Here is a 26,262-nt window from a genome sequence, read left to right as displayed (position 1 = left end):
CCCCTCTGATTTCCCCCATCTCAATTCTCCTCTCCATCTCCCAATGTCCTCCATGTTATCCCTTATGCTCCACAAGTAAGCAAAACCATATGATAATTGACTCTCTCTGCTTGACATATTTTACTCAGCATAATCTCCTCCAGTCCCATCTATGTTGATGCAAAAGTTGGGTATTCATCCTTTCTGATGGAGGCATAATATGCCATCATATATATGGACCATGTATTTTTTATGCATTCATCCGTTGAGGGGCATCTTGGTTCTTTCCACGGTTTGGCAACTGTGGCCATTGCTGCTATGAATATTGGGATACATATGACCCTTCTTTTCACTACATCAGTATCTTTGGGGTAAATACCCAGTAGTGCATTTATTCTTGAAGATGTTTCCATGTAAGCTTCTGACACCCTCTGCAAACTGTCTTGTCTTTCAGATGGAACACCATTTACCTGGTGGATTGGGCGGTCCAATGAAAGGCACCCTTACTGGGGAGGTGCCCCGCCTGGGGTTCAGCAGTGTGAATGTGGCCTGGATGAGAGTTGCCTGGACATTCAACACTTCTGCAACTGTGATGCTGACAAGGATGAATGGTAATGGGGATTATGATCTTTCTGCAGTTGTGGGTGAAGCACTTTAATTGATGCACAAAATTTCCCCCAAGAGAAAAAGACATGTTGAGAAATTCAATATAAACTAGGTCTCCCTATTTGTAATTGTTTTTAACTTTGAGAATTGCCAGTTGTAGTACTTTTAGGACTATCACTGAGGTTTGTAACATAAAACACATTGTCACAACATCACTTCTTTATAGTCTGAACATTCCGTTTTGTACAACAGAATGAAATGTAATACTAAGCTTTGTGACTTATCCGATGTTTCTATAATGTGTGGACTATATGTTCTGGGAGAGAGTATGGGAGATAAGGATGTACAATTATACAGACCATATCTTCATTCTCCCATTTTCCCAATGATGTTTCAGTCACCAGCCTACCTTTTCATGGAATAGAAATATAGCAAAGAAAATGTGTATTTATTGATCATCTACTTAATTACAAAAACCCCTTATTAATTCCTTATAATTTTCCCACCTTTGCATCTTAAGATTGAGAAATACAGTTTAGAGAGAAGTTAAATAATTTTCCCAAGGTTTTACACATATATTAAGTGACAGATCCAGAATTTGAACTCGGTTATGGCAGGGACTAGGTCATTCTTGTTCTCCCATATCATGTTGCTTTTGTAAGATGAAGTTTAGTTTTTGGTTCTCATATCCATAACAGCTACTTTGCATTTGTCCTCCAGGGGAACTGCCTGTTTTTTACTGTATTATGAAAATAGGCACAGAGCATTTCCAAACCTGCTTTTGTTTTCACAAATTTAAGGCGTTCTTCAGTTTTGGTTTTGTAATTTTGCTTGCTTCATGAAATTCTGCTCAATTATAATTAAAAATTCCTATGTCAAGCTGCTCTCAACGCACTTGATTTCCTTTTAACTACTTTTTCTTCACTGTTTAAATTGATAACAGCATGGGGCACCTGGGTGGCTCAGTGGGTTAAAGCCTCTGCCTTCGGCTCAGGTCATGATCCCAGGGTCCTGGGATCGAGCCCTGCATCGGGCTTTCTGCTCAGCAGGGTGCCTGCTTCCTCCTCTCTCTCTGCCTGTCTCTCTGCCTACTTGTGATCTCTCTCTGTCAAATAAATAAATAAATAAAAATCTTTTAAATTGATAACAGCAGGGACTGTTTTGAATGAAGTTTAAGGTAGAGTCAAACTCTCAGTTCAATCGGAAAAGAACAAACACTTGCCTCCCCTGGGTTCTGCTAAATGGGCCACCTCTTCAGAATGCTGTAGGGCTTCTTGGGCCCTGAGACAAGATACCTGGATGCTTTCTTCTAACCTGAAAATCGTCATATGGGTAAAATCAAACAAAGTTGATTAGACTTAGTTTGGACTTCTCCATTCCTCAGAACCCTGCTTTACCCTGCAGTGCCTTCTCTCATAACATCATGGAGGAGTGCAATCAAATATAACTCATATTTTGAATGAAGACCATGTATTTTTTAATATTATATTCCTCAAGATCTATTCCTTTTACAGTAGAAACTCAGTGGTAGTTAGCTGAGTACAGGAACTTAGAAAATTTTTAAGGAAGAAGGGTGATCACAAAATGTCTCCTGCAAGCTTGAGATATGTGTGGAGAAGTTAAATGATTTTGTTGCTGGGAAAACATATTCAAAATGATTTGCAACCAGTAGCTTAGATTCACTCATTTTTGTGTGATTCATTAAATTGCCTTCTCTATGCTTGATATCAGAAATGTATATACATATAGACCTGAATGGAAACAACTTTATTTCATTATGTATAATCAGGGAAGTTGATATGGGGCAGTAGAATATAAAAGGAAGGGAAAGTGTTTCTCTTAATTATCTTCACTCCCTTTGGGCTGAATTCTTGATTTTTGCTCACTGTTTTATTTCCTGTGGTGTGGCCCTTTCCATACTGAACACTGCCTCAGTGCCTTTCTTTCCTAGGGAACAACCAACCAGGGTTAGCCTTAATTTATTGAGCAATTAGGGGCAGTGAAAGAAAATGACATCACATTACTTAAAAGTGGAAAATAAGCCACCACATTGATGAGCTTCCACACTGTCTCCTCTGAGACTTCCCACCAGCCATCTCTTCCTCCTTTGAACTACTCACTATCTTGCTAAGCTCTGACCCCTTTAAATGTTGACTTAACTTTATCATCTAGGCTGTACTCAGCAGAGTGCTTCAAAATGTCCTTTCTGTCAACTCTGGTGCCATCATACCTCTATCAACATAGAGGTCATTGCATATTTCATAACCCTTTCTAGTTCCTTTACAATCAGGGGGAAAAGCTCTATTATTTTCTACTTTCTGTGGCAAGTGACCTCTATTAGGGGTAGCAACATTTAATTTTAGATATAAATTTTGTTCAACAATCCACATAACTAGGATCAAGAGAAATGATCTGAGCTTCCTTTTGTAAAGATTCCTACCTCACTGTGACTCGAATAACATGTTGAACATCTCAGGGCAAAAGTCAGATGAGGTCAGGGAGTTCCTTGTGTCATTCTTATGAAGGAGCAGAGGCTGAGATTTAACTCTTCTGTATTGCACTCATTTGTATCAGGACAGTCACAGCTTGGTATACATGAATCTGAAAAATACTTTGTTATAGAATCAACTGTACTTATCATTCCATCTGATATTTACTCATGTATCATTTGCTTACTGCATGCCTGGTCTTTGCCAGTCAAGCAGTCTTCTGTGCAGAGAAAGTGAAGGGCATTATAATTTCTGTCTTTGAGGAACTCACAGAACAGTGAGAAAGAAAAAGTTAGTTAGTTAACAATAAATGTACTGTGTAATGAATTTGGTAATAAAGATAAGTATAGATATGCCCAGAGCCATGGTGGATATGGACTGAGATAAGTGGCAGTTAGGTTTCAAAGGACCAGAAAAAGTTAGCTGAAGTTAGTGTAGTACAGTTAGGTGGAACCTCCATATGCTCAGACAGGGAAATGTGAAATATAGAAATCGCTACTTCCCCAGAACAATCTGTTGTGATTATTGCCCCATCATCATGTGGGGAATTTACAGGAGAGGAAGACAGGAAAGAAGACCAAATCCAGATCAAGAAGCTCCTTTTATGTGAACTAATAGTGAGATCCCTTTGTCTGTAACAAGACTGTGAACACAGAATATCCTTTCCACCAGGACACCTGGCAGAGTCTTGTGGAAATGCATTCACTACCTATCTATTCAAGTCTATTATTTACTGTAGAAGGGAAAAGTACAGAAGCTTACACAGTTGTGAAATAGTCTTTTTTCTCTTTTATTCTCCCAAGCACATTCTTAGCTTGCACGTGGTCAAGCGGGTATTCCACACATTTCAAATTTGTGTTTCAGTCGAGCATGCCCCTGCTAATATCTCTGCTATTTCTATGTGCTCCTCAGAAAACTCTAATATGTTTACCTTGTACAATTCCCTCAAGTCTCTGCTCTTGGTAATTTTTTGTTATTATTATGTTATGATAGTCACCATACAGTACATCATTAGTTTCTTATGTAGTGTTCCAAGATTCATTGTTTGTGTATAACACCCAGTACTCCATATAATACGTACCCTCCTTAATACCCACCACCAGGCTAACCCAACCCCCCCTCCCCTCCAAAACCCTCAGTTTGTTTCTCAGAGTCCACAGTCTCTCATGGTTTGTCTCCCCCTCTGATTCCCTCCCTTCATTTCCCCCTTCCTTCTCCTAATGTCCTCCATGCTATTCCTTATGTTCTACAAATAAGTGAAACCATATGCTCTTGGTAAAATTGACCAGAAAATTGTTGGGCTAGTAGAGCATCTAGCAGATAGTAGTTTGATATATTACAACTCCTAGGTAGTATTGTTGCTAAAAAATAATCACCTATCATATACCAAAGTGTTCTTGGCATTTTATATACTACATCTCATAGCATCATCCCACCACCCTTGAGATAGGGTTTATCATCTCTTTTCCTCAGAAAGGGAAACTGAGGATCTGGCATAGTAAGTAACTTAGTTAAGGTCATGTGACTAAGGGGGCAGAGTAGGATTCTGCTGAATCCCAGGATGTTCTTGGTGACTCCATGAAAGGAGCCACCAAGTTAAGATTCTGAGTTATGACAGTGGGAGAGGATGCCAGAGAGACCTCTCCCAGGGCTTCTCTAATCACATCATGGTAGCCTATGGGTTTCTTTGTGCTGAATCAGGCTGCTCAGGGGAAGCTTAGCCATCCTCTCAGCCTCTGGCAATTGACAATAGTTTATTCTGTTTTAATCAACCTCTGTAACTGAATAAATTGCTGCTATATATCTCAATAAGACCAAGTAAATGATTATGGAGTGGGTGAGAGGGAAAGTGAGTCGGCTCAGAAGATGGAGGTGGATGGAGGGGAAAGAAGAACTTGATGAACACAAAAAGTGTGACTTCTTAGAGTAAAGTAAGTGTCAGGTAGGCATTGGAAATCAAGTATACGACTGAGCTGACATTTCCAGAGGGTTTGGATCTAGCCAAAAAGCTAAACAGTAAGAAAAAGAAAATAAAATGAGAAAACTTGAAATGAGTAACAGTTTTACAGTCATTGATTGTTTGCAAAGGAACTTGTCTTCAATCTGATGGTTCAATGTATAGAAATCCTGCCAATTGGGTGTTTTCTGATCCCATTACTTCAGACTGATAGACTGTGGAGAATAGCAAAGGACACTGGGGATAGCTCCAGGCTAGAGACAGACAGTATAGGATGTGGGGTTCTGTAGGGTGGGAAACTGTCATCTGCGTAGACAGATCCAAAGGATGGTTCTGGCAGCTAGTTGGAGGAGGCTGGGAGATCTTTCGAAGTGTGCCTCTTTGTGGTGGCCTGTGGTCCTAATGAGGACTTCTTTCAGCCAGACAACCAAGCAGAACTGAAACAAAGCTCTACTGCTTAACAGTGAAAGATCTTTTAAAATTTAGTCATAAGGAAGTGAAGATATTTTTATTTGATTTTCAGTAACTCTGTTCTTTGCCACTTGTTCCTTAATACACCCTTATATAAAGTAATATGGTACAAGATAGGAAGAGAAAATGATGTAAGGTTTAAATTCTGGTCATCTGGTCATCCCAAAAAGGGAAGCTATTATTCTGTTTCTTAAAAAAAGTAGGCTATTTTTAGGTTTTTTTTTTTTTTTTTTTTTTTTTTTTTTTTTTGGATATGGAATCCTGAAGCTTCAAACTACTCTTTAGCCATTGATTCCACCTCTCTACCACAGAGAAATTATTTAATAAAAGGTGTCACATCCATGAATGAACAATTGAATGACTTCTATTGGACATATTTTTACTTTTCATAGGTCAGGCTATGGTCATTCTAGGATTAACTGATCTTTATTTCATTGTTAGCTCTTATCCATCTTTTATAACTACTCAAGAAAAATTTACCCAAAGTTTAGCCTAAACTTACCACTGTGCATTCATTTTCCTTCTGACTATCAAAGCATAGTTGGAAATGGCCCCTCTGCTCCAAAAGTTATCTTTTTTTTTTCAAGATTTATTTATTACTTATTTTGAGAGTGAGAGCACAAGCAGGGGGAAGGGCAAAGGGAGAGAATCTCAAGCAGACTTCCCACTGAGCATGCCCCAATGAGATGTAGTGCTCAATTGCACGACCCTGAGATCAAGACCTGAGCCGAAATCAAGAGTCAGACACTTCATCAACTGAGACACATATATGACCCCTCCCCAAGGCTATCTTTTTATACATTTGATTTCAGCTTTTCTCTTTGGTAAATACATGTCTTATCCCTGACCTTCACAAAGAGTCTTCAAGCCATTCACATGAGATTTATTCCTCCCTTAGGAGGAAGATGCTGGATACATCCAAGGGGTTTAGGGTTTGCTCACATAGGCTGTTCTTTGATTTCTTAGATCTTTCTTCAAACTTTGATCCCTGAGGTTCCCAGACTTGCTGCAGTGAGGGTGCTTCATCCTTGCTAGTGTCCTAAGATGGGGCGGGAATCCTCAGTCCTGAAACAAAGGAAAAGATCACCTCAGAACATACTAAGGATCTACATTTTTATTTATTTATTTATTTAGTTAGTTATAACCTCTGCTGGTTGAATTTTATTATTCATGAATCTGCTTATGAGCAGTTCCATGGCCTATTAAGTTTTGGAAGTGCTTTTGTTCCTAGCAGGCCTTAATTATGAAAGCTTTATCTAGATTTTAACTCTTCACTGAATTTCCACGTGCATCTAGCAATATAATCAGAACCTGAACCTTGTGTTAGAGAGAAGTATGCATGCCACATGGCAGGTCCTTCATGCACTAATTGCTGAGAGAATGAATGAGATAATGAATACATGGTGTTTCCTTTCTCCAGATCCTCTCTCCCTGGCCAAATATGTCCTTCAGGTGCTAGTTATAGTCTGCTGTTTCATTTGTTACACTTCCACTTAAAATGTATATCCTGGGGCAACTTGGTTTTGGCTTGTTTACACTAAGTATCCCATGACTAGATACTGGACTGTTTTTAGATAGAGTGTTTTGCGGTATATCATATTGGAGATAATTGAAGGTATCACATAACAAGAGAAAAAGGAACAATACAAAAATGGGGAAAAAACTTATATCAGAGGTTGATTATTCAAAACCAATATATCACATCATTATTTTATAGAATTCTAGATGGAGTAAAATAGTTGATATTGTACCAAAAACAACATTTAGGATTTTTTTTAATTGTTAGTTTCAATTCAGTGATGACACCATCCTAACATCTATTGGGAAAATACTCAATATAAGGAATTTAAGACTTGTGGGTTCTAGAAAACAAAACATAGCTGTAAAATGCTCCTTTTACTACTTCTAAGAAACAAAGGTGTAGACAGAGACTTTTATCACATTAGTTCTCTGTCAAGCTTTACAAATATACTATGTCTAAATTGTCTGTGGAATCAAATTACTTGGGTAGTTACAAAATTTTGAATATCAGAAATAGAACTTGAAGTCAATATCAAGATTAAGAGTTTTCTAATGATGAACATGTTTTCGTGTGTCTGTTAGCCATCTGTATGTCTTCTTTGGAGATGTGTTTGTTCATGTCTTCTGCCCATTTCTTGACTGGGTTATTTGTTTTTTGAGTGTTGAGTTTGGTAAGTTCTTTATCGATCTTGGATACTAGCCCTTTACCTATAATGTCATTTGCAAATATCTTTTCTCATTCTGTGGGTTGCCTCTTAGTTTTGTTGACTGTTTCCTTTGCTGTTCAGAAGCCTTTTATCTTGATGAAGTCCCAAAAGTTCATTTGTGAGTCCCAAAAGACTTAAATGTGGAACAAAAGGAATAGTGAAGAGGAACACAGGGGAAGGGTGGGGAAAATGAATGGGAAGGAATCAGAGTGGAAGACAAACCATGAGAGACCCTGGACTCTGGGAAACAAAATGAGGGTTACAGAAAGAAGGGGGTTAAGGTGATGCTGTAACCAGGTAATGGGTATTAAGGAGGGCACATATCATGATGAACACTGAGCATTATACACAACTAATGAATTGTTGAACACTACATCAAAACTAATGATGTGCTATGTGTTAGCTAATTAAACATAATGATAAAAAAAGATTAAGAATTTCCATTTACGTAGTACATTTTATATAACATTTTGATTTGTACTATTATTGTGTAACAACATATTATAATTATACTTAAAAATGCAATGAGTCCTTGGCTTCTATTTTAATTTGCCTACTTATCACTAAGTGTATGGCATTACTCACCTAACAGTAGCTCTTACTCAGCTCTAAATTACATGAGCTGCTTACCTCTTTTATCTACTCTGTATGTTTGCTCACAGTTTTCAGTTCTGATTCACCCAATTTAGGTTTCTATATTTAACAAAGCATAAGAGGCATATTTCTCTTGCTTTTTTTTAACTTTAAGAGTTTATTTTAATAAAATAAATGTATTCTATTATATCCTTACTATAAAAATTCAAATATTTCAGAAATATTTAAGTAAAAAAGGAGAATCTCCTTCCTCACCACTGGTTGGAATCTTTACTTGTACCCCGTATATAAAATCTGACACCTAGAGATAATAGATGGGCACATAGGGCATTTCTACATACAAATGTCTTCCTATGCATATGACACATTTACTAAATGCGAGATAATATTAAACATAATATTCTGCAACTTACTTTTTTCACAAAAATAGGTCTTGGAGAGCTTTTATGTGGCCTCATTAAATAAGCATGAAAATGAGTACATCCTGTCCATTTTAATGGCTGCAAAGTATCCATAGTATGATTGTATTGCAAATTATTTCACCATTCCTTTATGATAAACATTTTCCTTGTAAATGATTTTTCACTATTAGAAAAAAAAATGTTTCAATGAACATTTTTGAGTCTTGATTTATACCCTTTCCAATTTGGAGATTATTTCTATTGCATAGAACCCCACCTTAAAATTGTCAAATTATCCATTTTTCTGTTTTGCTAGATGTGGCCAAATTGCTGAAGGGACTTTAGGTATTACATAGACCACAAAGGGATCAGTTCAGAACTGGATGCTCGGACTCTGGGGGGGAAATGATCCTCTCTACCTGAGAAGGAATGTGCAGTACTCACTAGGGTCAAAACAGGGCCACACAGGAAGATGTCAGTTATAACCTCTTTCTTCTCAGAACTTGCTGGAACCCTTAGGCAAGTGCAAACATCTTGGATGGACCCCGGGTGTCATTTCTGCCATGACTGGCATGATTTCTGAGGTCTGGGGGATACTCTTGGCTAACTACAGATAGATCCTAGCATTTCTGCACTTTATTTTCAAAGTGTAGATTCTTCTTCATTAAGGATAAGAAGGAGGAAGAGAAGAGTAAGAGGAGAAGGAAGGAGGAAGAGAGGAAATAGTTCTATTGCCTTTGCAAATCTGCCTTATGGATTTTCAGAGAAAATATCATGAGCTAATGTGCATAATACACTTAGAATGCTCACAATTGTAGCTACTTCTTCTGGCAACAGTCTTATTTTCTGGATGTAAAATGTAATTTATCTCTAAGTAACATTTTATTATGTAATGAGATGATCAAATCCTGGATGTGTCATTACTAACTATACAGCCTACATCATTTAGCCTCTCTGGGCTTCAAGTTCCTATTTTATTTAAAAAAAAAAAATAAGAGAGAGAAGAAGAAAGAAAATAAGGAAAAAGAATATCTTTGGAGAGTTGGGAAGTACTGGCTGACTTAGCAGTAATTTGTGTGCTGAGCAGATGTGCCATGAATTTGGTTCTCAAAAATTTGTTAGTCATCATGTTTATTATTTCCCCTATTTTTAAAGTAGCTTAAATAAAAGGTAAGAGACAAAGTTGATTTATAGAAGTTAAACAGATTTCTAAGAAAAAAATACATCTATGTCATAAAATAAATAGAATTAAATAGCAGACAGAAAAATCAAAGGTATTATTCAGCTGTCAAACTCTAGGTGAAATGAGGAAAGATAAAGGAAGGCCCCTCTTCCCAAAACAGGGCTACTCTCTGAAAATTCACTCGTGAAACTCGCCATGTAATGGCTGGGTCTGCCCACAATAGAAATAAACCAAGAGATTGCTTGTAAATGTGTAACTGAAGAGTTTGTGGGTTCCCAGAACTCCTGTCAAGGTGACCCACATGTAATCTCAGGGAATGCAGGGCTGGAAATGATTGCAAATTAGTAAACTGAAACCTAGTCAATTGAATTGTATCTTGCCTGTGTGAACGGAATGGGGATGGTCAGTCTGAGACCTGCAAAGTCTGCTCAAGGACTCAGGGGCAGAGCTGTTATTCAAGCACTACCTGGAGAAGATGTAGACTGACTGTGGGAAGGAGCAGAAACCCTATGCAAGAGAGCCACTCTCTGTAGGAGTGAGATGAGGAGACCAGAGGAGCACCATGGTTACAGCAAAGGCATGCTGTTCAAATCCTGACCCTTCCACTTGTAAATGATGCGCGCTGGGATGGTTAGTCACTTCTATAAAGTTCCATTTCCTCTCCTGCACAAGACAGGTGCTGATAACAATATTGTCACAGGGATGTTCTGGGGATTAAATGAGATCATGTGTAAAAAACTATTTTTATGCTCACATGGCCATGGAAAGGCAAGAGGCAGCTCCCACGCTCACATTCAGTGATAGGAGGCATTCAGCTGAGCCTCAGAGCCAGAAGTAGGTTCTAAGAATAGCAGCCCTAAACTCAAGGAATACCTCTAACCCCTGCATCATTTTTCTTTCTTTCATCTTTCTTCCTTTTTCTTTCTTTCTTTCTTTCTTTCTTTCTTTCTTCCTTCCTTCCTTCCTTTCTTTCTTTCTTTCTTTTTAGAAAGAATTGTCTGTAAAAGACAACTGTGGTTTTAATAAGCATTTTACTGTCCATTCTACTATGTTCAACATTTTGGAATTTGGACGACACCTGGAAAAGACAGACACCTCTTATCATAACAAGGCTTTAAGTAATAGAGTATGAATCATGGTTCACATTTAAACAATAGAGTATGAAACTGAGAGTCTTATGGTGGAGAAGCAGACTAGGAAGACATTAGTGAGATTGGCAGGAGAAAGCCAGTGTAGGTAGCCATCTCCAAGGACCAGGCAGAGACCCTGGAGCTCCCTCAAAATAGAAGTGAGGCCAGGAGGCTGAGGATAAGGCAGCTGGATGGAATGACATATAGCAGGTGAGCTTGGTGGAAGTGGTGGATCACGAATGAGGGAGAAGTGAAGAAAAGAGGAAGGGAAAACGTGTGTTTATATGGTCTCAGTCCCTGAGGGCAGGGGGCCTCATCCTTCACAGAACTGAGTAACAAATGCAAGCAGGGGAGCAGATCCCTGGAGCAGTAACAAGTGGAAGGGGTTGGGGCATTATTCCTTAGAGGTGACTGTTGACGTCCAAGGGAGGGGCTCAGTCAGTAACGGTATTCATGGTGTGTGTAACAGGGAGGAAAGCAACACTGTGAAAAGATACCACAGAGTGGAATGAGTTAGGTGCTGACCTATTCCGTGGAAATTAGCAATTCAGTGAGAGGAGTTGCCTTGGCATGAAAGGAGAGAAGACTGATTGTGGGAGTTGAGGAGGCAAGGGAGAGGAGGAGTGGATGATAAGAGGGAGAGTGGATGATAAGAGGGAGAGTGCAGACAGTTCTGGTAAGAACTTTTCTGGCCCTATTGAATGCTACTTTCATTCATATCCAGAGCAGGTTAATCAAATCATGCCTCCAAAAATCTTCATCTGTGGTAGCATTTTTAAAATTAACTTTATATTCATAAAATCTTGAGGGTCATGATAATTTCTTAATAATAAAGTAACATTAGGTGGCCTTTGGCTGTATTCACATACCACGGCCTGATATTGTTTTCCTCACATCTATTTGAGAAGAGCACTATGGTTTCAAGTTTCTAGAATATTTACAGAAGAACTATAGTTTCCAAATGTTTAAATATTTGCAAAATCGTCATTTTACCCTTCACATTTTTTATGCTGGGAACGGAAAACAAGAGTCCAGACATGGTCTGGTCAGTGTAGGGCAGAGAGGAATGGATATGACCTCCTTGTGTGCACTTGTCTATGTGACCGCAGTCGATGCTTGCATTTGCTGTTTTTGGCAATCAAGTGACAACCAACCTTTAATCTAATCCTGTAGGTCTTTTTCATCAGGAAGTCTTAAAGAGGAAGACAAAAAGGAAATAATTGCTTTAACCAAGGTTAGGGTAGAATTACTGGCAAGCATCAATACAGTGCCTCAGACTTGCAGACTTGCTTATGGACACCTTGCAGCCACAGAAAGTGGAGGGCATCATGTCACCCACGCAAGGGGAGGCTGTGCAGAAAGTCTTGAGACTCACCCATTCAGATTCACATAGGGGCTTCAAAGGGTGCTGGAGTCTTCAGGTTTTGCATAATTTGCTAGGTATTCCTACCTTATGCATAACGTGTTTTTGTTTTGTTTTGTTTCATTTCTTTCTTTTTTTTTTTTTTAATTTCAAGTGACTAAAAGAAATAAACATAGAATAAGGAAAAAAAAATTTCTCTTAAAAAGCTCAGTGACCCAAATGATTCTGCTAAAAGAAGCTTACAGAGCCACAGTTAACCAAATTTGATTGATTCATGAAAACAATAATGTTAGCATATGACTTTCCACCACATTTTACACAAATGATTCACTAAAGAAATCAGCGGCCCCTGTTTTGTCCTGAAATCCTGAACCTGGTAAAATCCCAAGATACACATAAAGGAAGAGGAGACCACATTGCTTCTGATGGGTTTTCCCATTAGCTCATGTGGGTTTCCTGAGGACCACACATGTCTGTGACTTGTACCCTTGGAGCCTCCATAAGCTGGAGTCTCTGACTGGCCTCTGCTCATTCCTGCCGACAGTGAGGCTCTCTTTCTAACTTTTCCTTTAAAAATTATTTGTATTTCACATTTTTATTTCAAACTTAACAGGGAATGTCATAACTATCTATTGAATACCCATTTTGTGTTAGTGTGTTAATAGTTTTATATGCATTATCTCCTTTGATTTATACAATATCAAATTGATATTATTAACCCCATTTTAGAGAGAGGAAAACTGAAGCTTAGAATGACCTCACTAACATTTTATAAACTAGTATATTGAGTTACATGGATTCAACCCATAATAGTCTCGTCCAAAAGGCAATGCTTTTTCACTACAACATAACCCTTTCTGCACTTGTAAACTATGTGAGTACCTTATACTCTTGGGGAGAATTTTGTGTATTATTCCAAAGGAAGACAAAGTCTATAAAGTGTTTGCCCTTAAGAAGGCAAGTTCAAACAACAGAGAAAGGAAAACAAGTTAATGTGCAGAAAGAAATGTACAGCTATAGACTCCCTGCTTATTAGTAGGTACTACCCTAATTTGTATCACTGTGGATTATCTTGTACACTAAAATCCACCACCACCATCCACACCCCTCAGATATTCTACCTATTGAATCTTTGAGATGTTGGAATCATACCTGTCACAAACTGAATTAAATCCAATTTTATTCTCACTGTGACCTTAAGAGAATGACTAAATGCCTAGGTTGTCCATAAGCAGAACACAGTCCCCGCCGTCACTTGCATTCTATTGGGCAGTGCAGTGTTGGCTCCCATCATACTCTTTTTTGTTTCTTCAGAGTTTTAAATCCATTGTCAAAATTTAAAATTTGAGTTTTACATTAATATGCCAGGCTGACCCACTTGTTTGACATTCATTAAAAGCATAATTACTTGTTACTAACGGATATCAGTTTCCTTTAGTCCAAACAAGTTTTTCCTACCAGTTTTCTAATCGCTTTCTCTCTTTCTCTCCCTATCTCTCTCTCTCTGACAATGAAGGTATATGTCAGGTTTCATTTATTATCCAAACCAAAGCTGGCTTCACTTGTTTTTGTTACTCATCTGGCCCCTGTAGGAATTTGAGTTTGTATCTATTTTAAAAAAAAGTATTTTTGATATTGTACCTTGCATTATCAAACTAAATAGGAAATTTTTTTCTCTGTTCCTTGGAAGAGATTTTTATTCTTAAAATGCTATTTATATATTCCAGCTCTTGACACAGGACATCAAATTGATGCAGACAGGGTGCCAGAGTGGGGAAGGGAGACAGTAGATAGCATTGATGGACAGACTTCAGAATCAACCATTTTCACCTTGAAAATAAAAATGGAGAGAAACAAAATCCTAGAGCAATATACTTTCTTAGGATTACATATAGGTTTGTCTTGATTCAACTTTGACTACTTAGAATTTGCTTTAAATTCTGTGCTTGAAAAGATATTGAAATATGAAGACTCAAATTTTACCTTTTGTCTTTGTAACATTCATAGATGTTCTTTCAAACAGAAACAGAAGCCTTATTCCTAATCCTTTGAATTGCCTCTAAACACAGGTATTCAAATAATAAAAAATGGATAGTGCATTTATTTACCTTTTTGGTTACTTGACCTGAAGGGTATGGGTGCAGGTAATTATTTCATTTATTTACAACCAAGATGAATTGATATTTTTTCTCCATATTTCATGAGTTGGATGCCAAATATGAACATTTAATTTTCTATAGTGTTCTATGTAGTATGAGAACTGCCATATAGAATTACAGCTGGCTGCATAAAAAGATGGGTTGACTTGCATAAGGCTACAGAGGTTTCAGGGACAAAGATAAGAACTAAAATGAGTGCTGCCACTACCATTTTTGAGCATTTATCATAGATTAGGCACCATGCTAAGCGATTATATGATCTCATTTAATTCTCTCAATAACTCTGTGGTATAGACTTTATCTCCATTTTAAAATTGAGGATGCTGGGGAAATCTCAGAAATAAAATTATATGCCCAAACTTACACAGCTAGGAACTGGGGACTTGGGATTCCAGAACAAATCTGTGTGCTTCTGAAGCTATGCCCTTAGCACATCACATCACACTACTCCTGCCATGCTTCCTCAGTTCAGAATATTCAGGGATATTATTTTATCTCTAAACCAGAACTGTAAATGATATGTAAATGATAATGAAATGTAACATTGATTTTGAGTGTGTGTTCAGTGTTTTGCTGATTTCTTTGTGACTACAGAGAGAAAAGCAATATGAATCTGCTCCTTTGTGTTCTTGTTATCAAATAGCTACATCATATACTTTGCCCTGAATATTGGTGTGTGGTGCTGTGTCCCCCAGTTCCCATGTACTGGCAAAAGGTTCCATCCTGTCCTTAACTAAGGCTGTGGTGGGTGGGGACTCCAGCCCACTCTGCAATTTTCAGACTACCTCATATGACTCAGTTCAGCTCATCATTTAAAGTTGGTAGCACATCTGATGGATGGAGCATGGAAATGAAAATGTTCCATCATCTTTTCTAGCAGGCCACCTGATGTTTGGAGGAGTTAAATTGAGCAAGACAACAATGGAAAGTTCACCTGGCACACTTAGAAAAGGCTTTTGAGGAATTTTGGTTACTATTTCATGACTTGCTGTAATACAACACATTTTGTATTCCTACCACCCACCCCTCCCCCTGCCTTCTTTCAGAAACATCAGTCTTTTATTAGTCACGAGTTTCAGATTATCATGTGGGAATGAAATGTTAGCACATAATATACAGGCATCTTCAAAGCATATAAACATATATTTTTGTTAAATGTAGACATGACTATTTATGGCAAGACTGTTAAATTTAGACACAAGGTAGATTTTATGTGATCAGGGCCCTGCCCTGTGTCCTGTGAACTTAGATAGGTTGTCTGATATATATCTTAGACTCAGTTTCCTCATCTGTGAATGAAAATAATGGTACCCACTTCACAAGTGTGTTGTGTGGGAAAAACGTACTTATCCCCTAATATATTTCTGGCTCAGAATAGTTGTTTATTCAATGCAGGTTTTTTCTCTGTAGTTTTCTTCTCCCAGATACTATGATATGTTCTTACCATGAATCCAAAAACACAGCTTTAAAAAAGAGGAAAACAATATTGTCACCCTATTTAAGTTTTTTTTTCCCCAAAGGGTGACTAGTTATCTATTTGCATAATTAACAAAGACAAAGATGTTAACTCCCAAGGTCTTTAAAACATAGAGCAAAATGAAAAGCAGCAAACAGGTAACTCTGAAGACTTGTTGTTGTTTTTTTTTTTAATTTTTAAAATTTTTTTTTTAAGATTTTATCTACTTATTTGACAGAGAGAGAGAGATCACAAGCAGGCAGAGGGGCAGGCAGAGACAGAGAGAGGGGGAAGCAGGCTCCCCGCCGAGCAGAGAGCCCGATGTGGGGCTTGATCCCTGGACCCTGGGATCATGACCTGAGCTGAAGGCAGAGGCTTTAACCCACTGAGCCACTCAGGTGCCCCTGAAGACTTGTTTTTACCTGGAGTTAAAAGGTGATAAGAAGCATCCCAAGCTGATTAAAACCTATAGGCAGGTGGCTGGAGCAAGTCCTGGGAGTGATTTCAAGTGGGATTTGTGGTGCCCATTTCAAGTTAGTTACTGAGATAGCCAATCTCTGTGGAAAGAGAGCTGATGTTTAATGTTACGTCCACAAGGCATTGGACAGGTGGGGTGCTGTCAGCTACAACAAGAAAAAACAAGCTCTGTAAATTACCTGTGTTTCTGGAAAGACTTAGGGAAAATGTAACTTCCCTGGTTTTTGGAAGCTGGCCAAAGGTTTTGTAACTGGCCTTCCAGTCTTTTGTATATGCTTATGAGATGAAAAGCCTTCCGGTTTCCCCTCCCTGGCCTCACCCTGCTACTGCAACCACCCAGATCACCTTTGAAAAAAGGAGTCTTGGTAAAAGAGTCCCTACATTATCCACATTTTCTCCTCTCTTTTCTTAAATTTATGTTTTGCAGGACAAATGATACTGGGTTTCTTTCCTTCAAAGACCACTTGCCTGTCACTCAGATAGTTATCACTGATACCAACAGATCAAACTCAGAAGCTGCTTGGAGAATTGGTCCCTTGCGTTGCTATGGAGACCGTGAGTACTAAATTGAAAAAAAAGCTTTCTCTCTTCATTACATAAGCACAAGATGTTTTATTCCCTTATCCCTTATTCCTGCAGTGCCCCTCAGTCTTGAAAATTTTTCACATGTCCAATGTTTTTCTACCTCTCATTCTAAAACAATGAGCCCTGCTTAAGGATATTTCCATTTGCAGGGCACTTCTGGAATGCGGTATCATTTTATACAGAAGCTTCTTACCTCCACTTTCCTACCTTCCACGCGGAGTTCAGTGCTGATATTTCCTTCTTTTTTAAAACCACGGCTTTATCGGGAGTTTTCCTAGAAAACCTTGGCATTAAAGACTTCATCCGACTTGAAATAAGCTGTAAGTGCCCTCATTTATGAATTTAACATAATGTCAACAGAAGTCCAAGTCTTATCTTTGCCACCAATGGCTAGTACATATTGATACTATCGAATTAATGCCTCTGGTAATCTGTAAAATTAGTCATGCTAATTTCTAGTTCCTTCTAATTTTTTTTGTTTGTTTTATTATTGCCTATCAGAATGTAATCGTTCTCTCTTTAAAATAGTGTATTCCTCAAATCCCCATAGTACTTATTACAGTGACACTTACAGTGTCCATGGGTACTGCTTACCTTTTACGTTAAGCTTCCATACCCCAGAACTTTTTCACTACAATTTCCATGGAAAGCTTAATGTATTATTGTTATGCATTCTATTCATAATTAGGGTCTATTTTTTGTTGCTTTTGTACTTTTGCTCTGAAAGTAATTTCTGATTTATCTTTCACCATTAAGACGGTGTGACTACCCAATCAGAATTCCTACTCTTTTTCAACTACTTCCCCATAAACAGTGGTGTAGCTACACCAGAATATGGATCATTGTCTAACATCCCATCTCCTACATACAAGTTATATCAGTAACGATCATAAAGCTAAAAGAAGAATAATAGAAATGTAGATGGCAAAATGCCATAATATTGAACACTTGTATGTGATCAGGCCAATTAAAAAAAAATCCATACAAAAAAGAAAAGACATGAAAGTTTTCTAGTTACAACTATTAGTCCTTTTTTTTTTTCTTTTTAGTAAAAAGGACAAAATCATACCTATATATTGGTTTGTTCCAGTAATAGTCATATTAAAATTTCTGTTCCTCCAACTTTACTTCTACAAATTTGTGCATAGCTTTATCAAAATCAATAGTCTTCACACGTGTATATTCAAAACAGAATATAATCAGATTTGCCCATCTATTTTATATCAATCAAGGGATACTTTTACTATTTTTAAATTTAAAAAATATTTTTTATCGCATTAAGCAACAGACATGTAAATTTTAGAAAGGGTTCTAAACATAAAGATAAGTTTAATTGCTATTCATAAAAATACTTTGTTTTATAATAAATTTCAGGAATTATGATTTTTTCCATGTGTTTTCTTCACAATTAGTTTTAGCAACTTTTAAATATCTCTGCAATCAATAAGAAAGTCACTAAAATATTTTCACTAGAAATTTTATCACAGATTACTATTCTATTTGGTAAAATATTATGGAGTTCCTGAATGTTTGCAGTTGTGTGAGCTCTCTTTGGGAGCAATCTGTGTCCACAAGCCCTGTATTAATGTGTAGTCATGTGTTTCAACAGTAGGTCTGAGTTAAACAAGGGTAGCATAGTAATTGTACAAATGAGAAATCAGAAGTTGAATTCTGACCCTTAGAACTAAGCCTGTCTATTTGAGTCTGCATGTTCAGAAGCCAAAGGTATAACTGGAGTTGTCTGAATTAACTTCCCTCTTGAATATAATATCTATTAAGTGGCAAGTAATAAAACGTGTTATTTGAGGCTTATATATATGTAATTAAAAATTCATACTGACATCAGCATTTCTTAGAATTTAGACCAACAAAAGACTTTTTTTGGTAGAAGAATGTTTTTCACTGATCCTATTTAGAATTGCTGGTGCATGGCAATAATAAAAGCATTTACTTTTAGTTGCTTTTGTTGGTTTTCCAATTTTTTGCACCTACTGCCCCCTCCCCCCATATTTCTTCTATAAAGATGGACTACTCCCACCATCTTGCCCTTTTTATGCCATGACCATGATGACTTGGGCTTGTCATTAGATTTCTCATTTATCTGTGTCTACACAGATGTTTTCTATAGTTTGATGGAGGCAGTTGAACAATACTATGATAATGATGTGACTGCATGAAATACCCTTTAAAAATTATTTATTTATTTGACAGTGAGAGGGATAGCGAGAGAGGGAACACAAGCAGGGGAAGTGGGAGTGGGAGAAGCAGGCCTCCCGCTGATGTAGGGAGCTGATGCAGGTCTGGACCCCAGGACCCTGGGATCATGACCTGAGCCGAAGGCAGATGCTTAAGGACTGAGCCACCCAGGAACCCCCTTCATGAAATACCCTTAAAAGCATAAGTAATGTTCTGGCAAGAGGGGCTTGGAAATTGGAGAGCTCCAGAGAAAGAAACAAAAGCACTAAATGGAGGAGATGACTGAGGTATTTGCACCAGCTCCCTGTAAATCACCAAGCAGTTAAATGTTTCTTTTGCAGTTATAGAACAAGACATACAAGGAAAGAGATCTCTTCAATTGGTAGCTTTAACCTCCTTTTACTCTGAAGATTTAGACTATTAATGGGAGGAAGCTCTTGTGGCTTTAGTGTGAAATAAGATCTCTCCTATCTAACTTAGCCAGGCTCTGAAAATGTGGGGTTGAGTGCCAACCATTGCATAATATGGATATAATAACCTCAATGTAAATTTAATAAAAATCAGGCCCTAAGGCCTTTTGATTCGTTAAAGCAGCAGCAAATGTCATGGCATATTATCACAAGATAATGAGCGATGATTTAGTGTTAATTACATTTCAATGTCCAATTTGTTTGTACTTTCCGGTACTATATTTTGTCCTTCAGGTTATACAAAAATGTTTTAAATTCAGGTGGTATTTAATTTGAAGAAAATTTAAAAATCCATTGATGTAATTGTTTGCCATACAGTTTTTTCACCAGGTTGAAGAACATATCCTTTTTTTTTTCTTTCTTTCTTTCTTTTTTTTTTTTAATTTGATAGACAGAGATTACAAGTAGTCAGAGAGGCAGGCAAGGAGAGAGGAGGAAACAGGCTCCCCACTGAGCGGAGAGCCAGATGTGGGGCTCGATCCCAGGACCCTGAGACTATGATATGAGCTGAAGGCAGAGGCCTTAACCCACTGAGCCACCCAGGTGCCCCAGAACATATACTTTTTTGAAACAAGAAGATTTTATATAAAAATTTTAAAATACAGGACTTCATATTTTTCAAAATATTGTATTTTATTATTATTATTATTTAAAAGGAAAAAAATAAATTGGAAAGGATCTTGTATTTCTTATTAACAGCTATACTCATCCTTTACCTTTTCTGTAGATAAAATTTTCACCCTAAGGGGTTCATAACAAGATACTTCTACAGATCAGCTACTTATAAAGGAAATGGCCTTTAAACACATGAAGTGGCTCAGAATAGATTTCTTTTCCATCCCTAAGGAGTATTCCTCTGTAACTATCTGAGCAGAAGCTTCCAAAGTTGATATATCCATATTGTTCAACAGGGAACAAGAAGTCTCCATGAAATTTTCAATCCATTTCCTTCTGGGTCACTTCCAGCTAAGACGTGTGAATTATGTATCCTTGAAATTAGTCCATATTCTATGAGAAACAAGACATTACACAGTATCATGTCTTAGTGGATCTGTTTCAAATGAGACTGAGTGAAAAAAAAAATGAGCTAATTTGACAATTATCTCACAATAGTTGTGGGATGGAAATATAGTTTAAAGTGGGTGAAGAGAAGAAGTGGGGAATTGTTGAGAATCAGTGTGGTGTAGTGGAAAGAGCCTATTGCTTAGAACCCCAGGTGGATTCAAATTTCCATCCTTCTAAGTTTAATTGTGAGCATGTTCTTTACCCCTTTAGTGCTTACTTATGCAAAATGGGACTTATGACACCCATATGCCAATCTGATGTATTTGGCTGCAATTAAGAGAAAACTTGATCTGAACTAGGATGGGGATTCACTGGTACTGGGACATGTGACTAAGTCCAGAACTGGTGAAACATTTTATATCTGGTTGGATTCATCAGTTTCATAATGTTATCTGGATTCAATTTATTTCTCTCCCTGCACTGACTTCTGAATATCTTTTTCAGTCTAAAGCTAGCTGTCCTTCAAGGGAGAGCTACATTTCAGCTAATGGGTGAAACTCCTGGTGTGCAACACCTAAACACCTCTGGCCAAGGCTTCTGGACATGGAAGTAAAGATCGCAGAGTGGTTTTACCAGGACCCACCTTTACATGTGGTGGGGGAGGGAGGGAGGAAAAACAATGTGCCTCTTAACTTTTCAGTTCTTGGTTGAGACCCCTGTAATAAAAGACAGAGTAACAAGAGAAAAACAAACAGAAGTTTACCAATCTACACACATTGTGTGCCCGTGAGATGAACAGAGAAAAATGAATAATTCAAAGAGGTGGCTTAGAATTACAGATTATCATATAGTGTGTTCAACAGAGAATAATAAAATTATGAAGAAATAATGGACAATGGAAAGCAATATTAGGTTTCCAAAAGTTGTGATAAAGGCTAGTTAGTAAAGTTTGTTATGCAGATCTCTCTGGTGTCATCTCTAGACTGATAGGATCTAAAGTTGTCTCCAGGCATGCCTGGGTATCTCAGTCAGTTAAACATCTGCCTTTGGCTCAGGTCATGATCCCAGAGTCCTGGGACCAAGCCTCACATCAGGCTCCTTCCTCAGTGGGGAGCCTGCTTCTCCCTCTCCTTCTGCCACTTACCCTATTTATACATTTACTATATATTTTGTTTTCAAACTAAATTGTTCTTGATGTTCATAAGATACTGCACTATGATTTTCATTGTTCAACTCCTAATCCAATTTACAGATGAGGAGGGTGACCTTAGAGAGACTTAGCAAAACACCCAGAGTTACACAGCTTACACAGTTGGTTTAAGGTCAGAATTCATGATCAACCTACCTCTTTCTTCCTTAGTGCAACTTCCTATTCTGTTTTGCAAGACTGCCTCAAAACCCAAGAATACTAGGACTCAGAGAAAATAGAATTATTTTTTTCTGTGATTTGACACATAAGACATTCCGGAAGTCTTCAAAAATTTTAGCAATTTGTATATCTTTTTTTCTGGAGTTGCCTTATCTACAAAAATGTTTAATGATATGTCATATAGTTCATATTTCCCACTTTATAGATGCATGCATGGAAGGTCAGAGAGGTTAAGTGACTTCTTCTTTGTCCATAAATGGTCCTGGGATCTGTTGCATGCCCAAGGTGGTATTGGATATGAAGTTCTAGGAAGGGAGAATATTATATAGGAGCCCCTACTTAGAAAGATTCTCATCTTCTAGAAGTACTTGGGATACATTCTCTTAAACTTACAGCACTTTTCTCCACTTAGCATGCTCTTTCTTTGTCAATCTTGAAAGTACATTATGAGGTCGTTGGGTTTCATTCATCTGTGCATTCTCAGGGCCTAACACAAGACCTGGATTGGTAAAAATCTTCTGAAGGGCTAAGTGACTCTATAGCTTTGTCTTGAACCACAAGGAAGTGAATGAAAGGAAGGTGTTTGTCAGACAGGTGGGAGAGAGAAAGGCCAGGTGGTAAATTCATGCTGGAGCTAAGGCCTGACACAGGGCTTCTGGTTTTCTCCTCCAGGGCCATCAGGTGATGACCATCCCATCAGCAAAGGAGAGCAGGCTTAAGTTTGACTCAGATCCCCATCCTCAGAGTCACTAGGCAATGTTGGAAATATCACTTATTTACTTGCATTGTTATTGTTTAGTTGTTTTCAGGCACCTCTGTTACATATTTTAGCTTTGACCCCCCCCCCCCCCAGGGGCACTGCCTAAGTTTGGGGGAAGAAGATTTTTTTTTCATAGGGAGAGTGGGTTCAAAAATGAGCTCCAGAGACACATCACCTGGATTTAAATCTTGACTCTGCCCCATCTGGGTTGGAGCAACTTGTCAGCTCAGTTCCCACAGCTGCAATAAGTTGCCTGTCTCATAAGAGTATAGTGTGGCTTAAAATATTAAGGATTTCATTAATGAAAAATGCTTAGCAGAGTTTTGGCTTCTGGTAAGCACTCAATGAACATTAGCTCTGATTACTGAATTTAACTGATTGTCCCCCAGTTCTAGGAGGAATAGGCTGAATAAAGTAGGTCTTTAATAGTGACCTAAATAAAATTAAATAATAATAATTAAAATGTTTTTCAAGGAAGTTAATGCTTTGGTATAAAACTAAAAAAATATCTAAAAGAAATCACAAACTTGTATTTAGTGTGTGTGGTGTAACGTTTTAATGAACAAGCCTTTAGTTGGATGAAAGCTTCCTATATACCAGCCCTGGTGTTAGATGTCCAAAAGTTGAGGTTTTTACCTAGAGTTTGCAGACTAGTTGGGGAGACAGACCTTAGAAAGATCATTATACAACAGATGGATAAATGCTGGAGCAGGGATAAGCCTGGACAGGAACCCTAACAAGGATGGGGGTGGCAGGGGTGGTGGGCTGATGCAGCAGTAGAGCAAAGAAAGCTCCATAAAGACGTGCTATCCATGTAGAACTTAATATCCATGAGACCAGCTTTGCAGGAAGGCTTTTAGCAAAATCTTTAACGTTTTTCCTCTCCAATTCTCACCAATTCTTACCTTTGTACTGCAGAGAGAAATAAATTGAGGTCCCAGTTATCTTGCAGTTAGTGTTTATTTGATCTCAAGATGTGCAGGGCTACAAGGTGGCATCTGTGGCCTGAATAAGAAACAGGAAATGGCTCAAAGAGCCAACTTCATTCTTATTTAAATTTTTAATTGTTGAACCCAATTTGTTCACCTCAGTTCTGTCTCCTTTAATGCATGGGTTTCTGAGCCAAAGCCCTGGGACTGAGTCAGTCCCAACTCACTGTGTCACTATAATAGCAGCAATAGCGATCACTTTGAGTACATCTTATGGGCCAGGTATGGTTCTATGAAGTTCATCAGGATTAAGTCATAAACAACCTGACACTTAGCTATTATTTTCATTCCCATTTTTCAAATGAGAAAATTGAGGTGTGACAAGATTGGAAATGTGGCTCCAGAGCACATGCTTTCAAATCCCAGTTTAGGTCCTCTAACTCTTTTATGTCAGGGCTCACCTTGACCAGAATGCAAAACATTCAAGATCTTGGTTACTTGAAATTCTACCTACTGGGGGGCTTCTTATACCAAGTCTGGTTCTCTGTTAGGATTTGAAGGCTGAGGAGGGAGAGTCCAGGGTGCTATTTGACGTTTGTTATTACTGATAATTCAATTGATGAGTTCGTCAAATAAATACCCATGTCCTGTTTTAGGTGTAAAGGAGAGGGGGCTGTCCCTTAGAAGGAAGGGAAGGTCTGTCATAGGAAGGCTCCAGTCCAGTGACTGAAAGGGGACTGTTCTCTCATCAACATCAACTTATAATTTGCCTCTCCATGTCCTTCAGATTAAAAAAAAAATCTTATTTAATAATGGAAAATACAAAAGACATATTCAATAGAGAAAAATAGAGAAGAATTCTGCCTTTAGAGTCAAATTCTTCGTCTTGTCTGAGAAACTGAGAAAATTATACTTCTTTTCTCACCCATGAAATGGGAATAAAAATGATACCTTTATCATTGGGTTGTTTTGAGAATTAAAATGACAGGTTAAATGGTCAGAATTAAAATGGCCAGAATTTAGTATAGCACTCAGCAGAATTCATTGTACCTATTGTGTCCCTGCTACTTCTCTCTCTTTCTCTATCTCCCTCAATGGCTGTGTCACCACCACCATCATCATAACCACCACCACCACCATCATCGTCACCAGCACCACTATCACCAACACTATCACCACCAACACCACCGATGCCAACATGAGTACCACATCATTATCATTGGTATTATTACTCCTGACTGGGTGACCTCTGGCATGTGTGATATGCAGATTTTCATAGAAAGGCAGAAAGAGTCATGGAAGAGGGATGGGGACTTATGTTTGATCCCAGGAACCACTACTTGCATGATATGTCCTTGAGATAAGCACTTAAACTTTGAGTCTCCTTGAAAAAGAGGGAAAAGGCCATAAGAATAGCATGAATGATTATAATCACATGTATTAATGAAATAAGATGGAGGACATCACTGGACATTCAAGGGTATGAATCCTCTCCCTGCAGGAATGCAGTGGCCTAGCTAATCCAGTATCTACATATATCCATGAAGACACAATTGAAGACAAAATAGACCCAGAAAACCCAGAGCCTTGGCACTGATGCGTGTTTATCAGATTGGTATCTGTGGCTATAGCCCTTATCCTATTTCCTAAATTCTCACATTGAGTACTGAATGGGCCATAAAAGAGCTTGGGACTTAATGTTTGGTAATTTTCACAACTAACTGATACTTTTAATACTGCAGAGATTTCAACTGAAGACTTCCTCACCTTGTATTGACTTGTAGTCATTTACACATTCATTCAGGGTGTGCTTGTGATCTCAATGCACTGACTGACACCTCCCCTCATCTTCCTACCTGTTTCCCTTTTTGGTTTCAGCTCCATCTGAGATCACTTTTGCCATCGATGTTGGGAATGGCCCCGTAGAGCTCATAGTTCACTCTCCTTCTCTTCTGAACGACAACCAATGGCATTACGTCCGAGCTGAGAGAAACCTCAAGGAGACTTCACTTCAGGTGGACAACCTCCCAAGAATGACCAGGGAGACTTCAGAGGAAGGCCATTTCCGACTGCAGCTGAACAGCCAGCTGTTTGTAGGTAAGGGACATCTTGAGTTCCCTCTGTGCTAATACCCTACAAGACTTCTGTATGACCAGACCCAGAGAAAATCATGACTTTGTTTCAGACTTGAGGGATGGTGAAAATATGTCAGAAGGCATTTATAGTTATAAATTTGATTTTACAGATTCTTTCATTCTAGCTTCATAGCCATGGCAATAAGAGATTATTCCACCCCTTAGCAAATTTTGAGGTGGTCTCAGACTTTGTCTCTTTTCTCTTTGTACATATTTTCAGATGTCCAAGGACCCCTAATATTTTTCGTTCTTATAGTCAAAATACACTTGTAGAAAAAGAAAATATCAGCTATTTACACCTTAGTAGGTGTTGCCTCTAA

At 38.1% G+C, this 26,262-nt stretch overlaps 1 protein-coding gene across 1 annotated transcript in view; it reads left to right on the top strand.

Moving 5' to 3' along the window:
* CNTNAP5 (contactin associated protein family member 5) overlaps window positions 1-26,262 on the top strand; it is an 811,336-nt gene that overhangs the window by 661,184 nt on the left and 123,890 nt on the right. The window contains exons 14-17 of the mRNA XM_080798228.1: window positions 434-590; window positions 16,921-17,048; window positions 17,228-17,398; window positions 25,686-25,904. Of these exons, the coding sequence (XP_080654354.1) occupies window positions 434-590; window positions 16,921-17,048; window positions 17,228-17,398; window positions 25,686-25,904 (675 nt within the window). The remainder of the gene's footprint in view (window positions 1-433; window positions 591-16,920; window positions 17,049-17,227; window positions 17,399-25,685; window positions 25,905-26,262) is intronic.

Source organism: Martes martes, assembly GCF_963455335.1.
Source record: "Martes martes genome assembly, chromosome: 3".
NCBI lineage: Eukaryota > Metazoa > Chordata > Mammalia > Carnivora > Mustelidae > Martes > Martes martes.
Note: the sequence above shows the minus strand (reverse complement) of the source record. Positions and strands in the feature narration are given on the sequence as shown.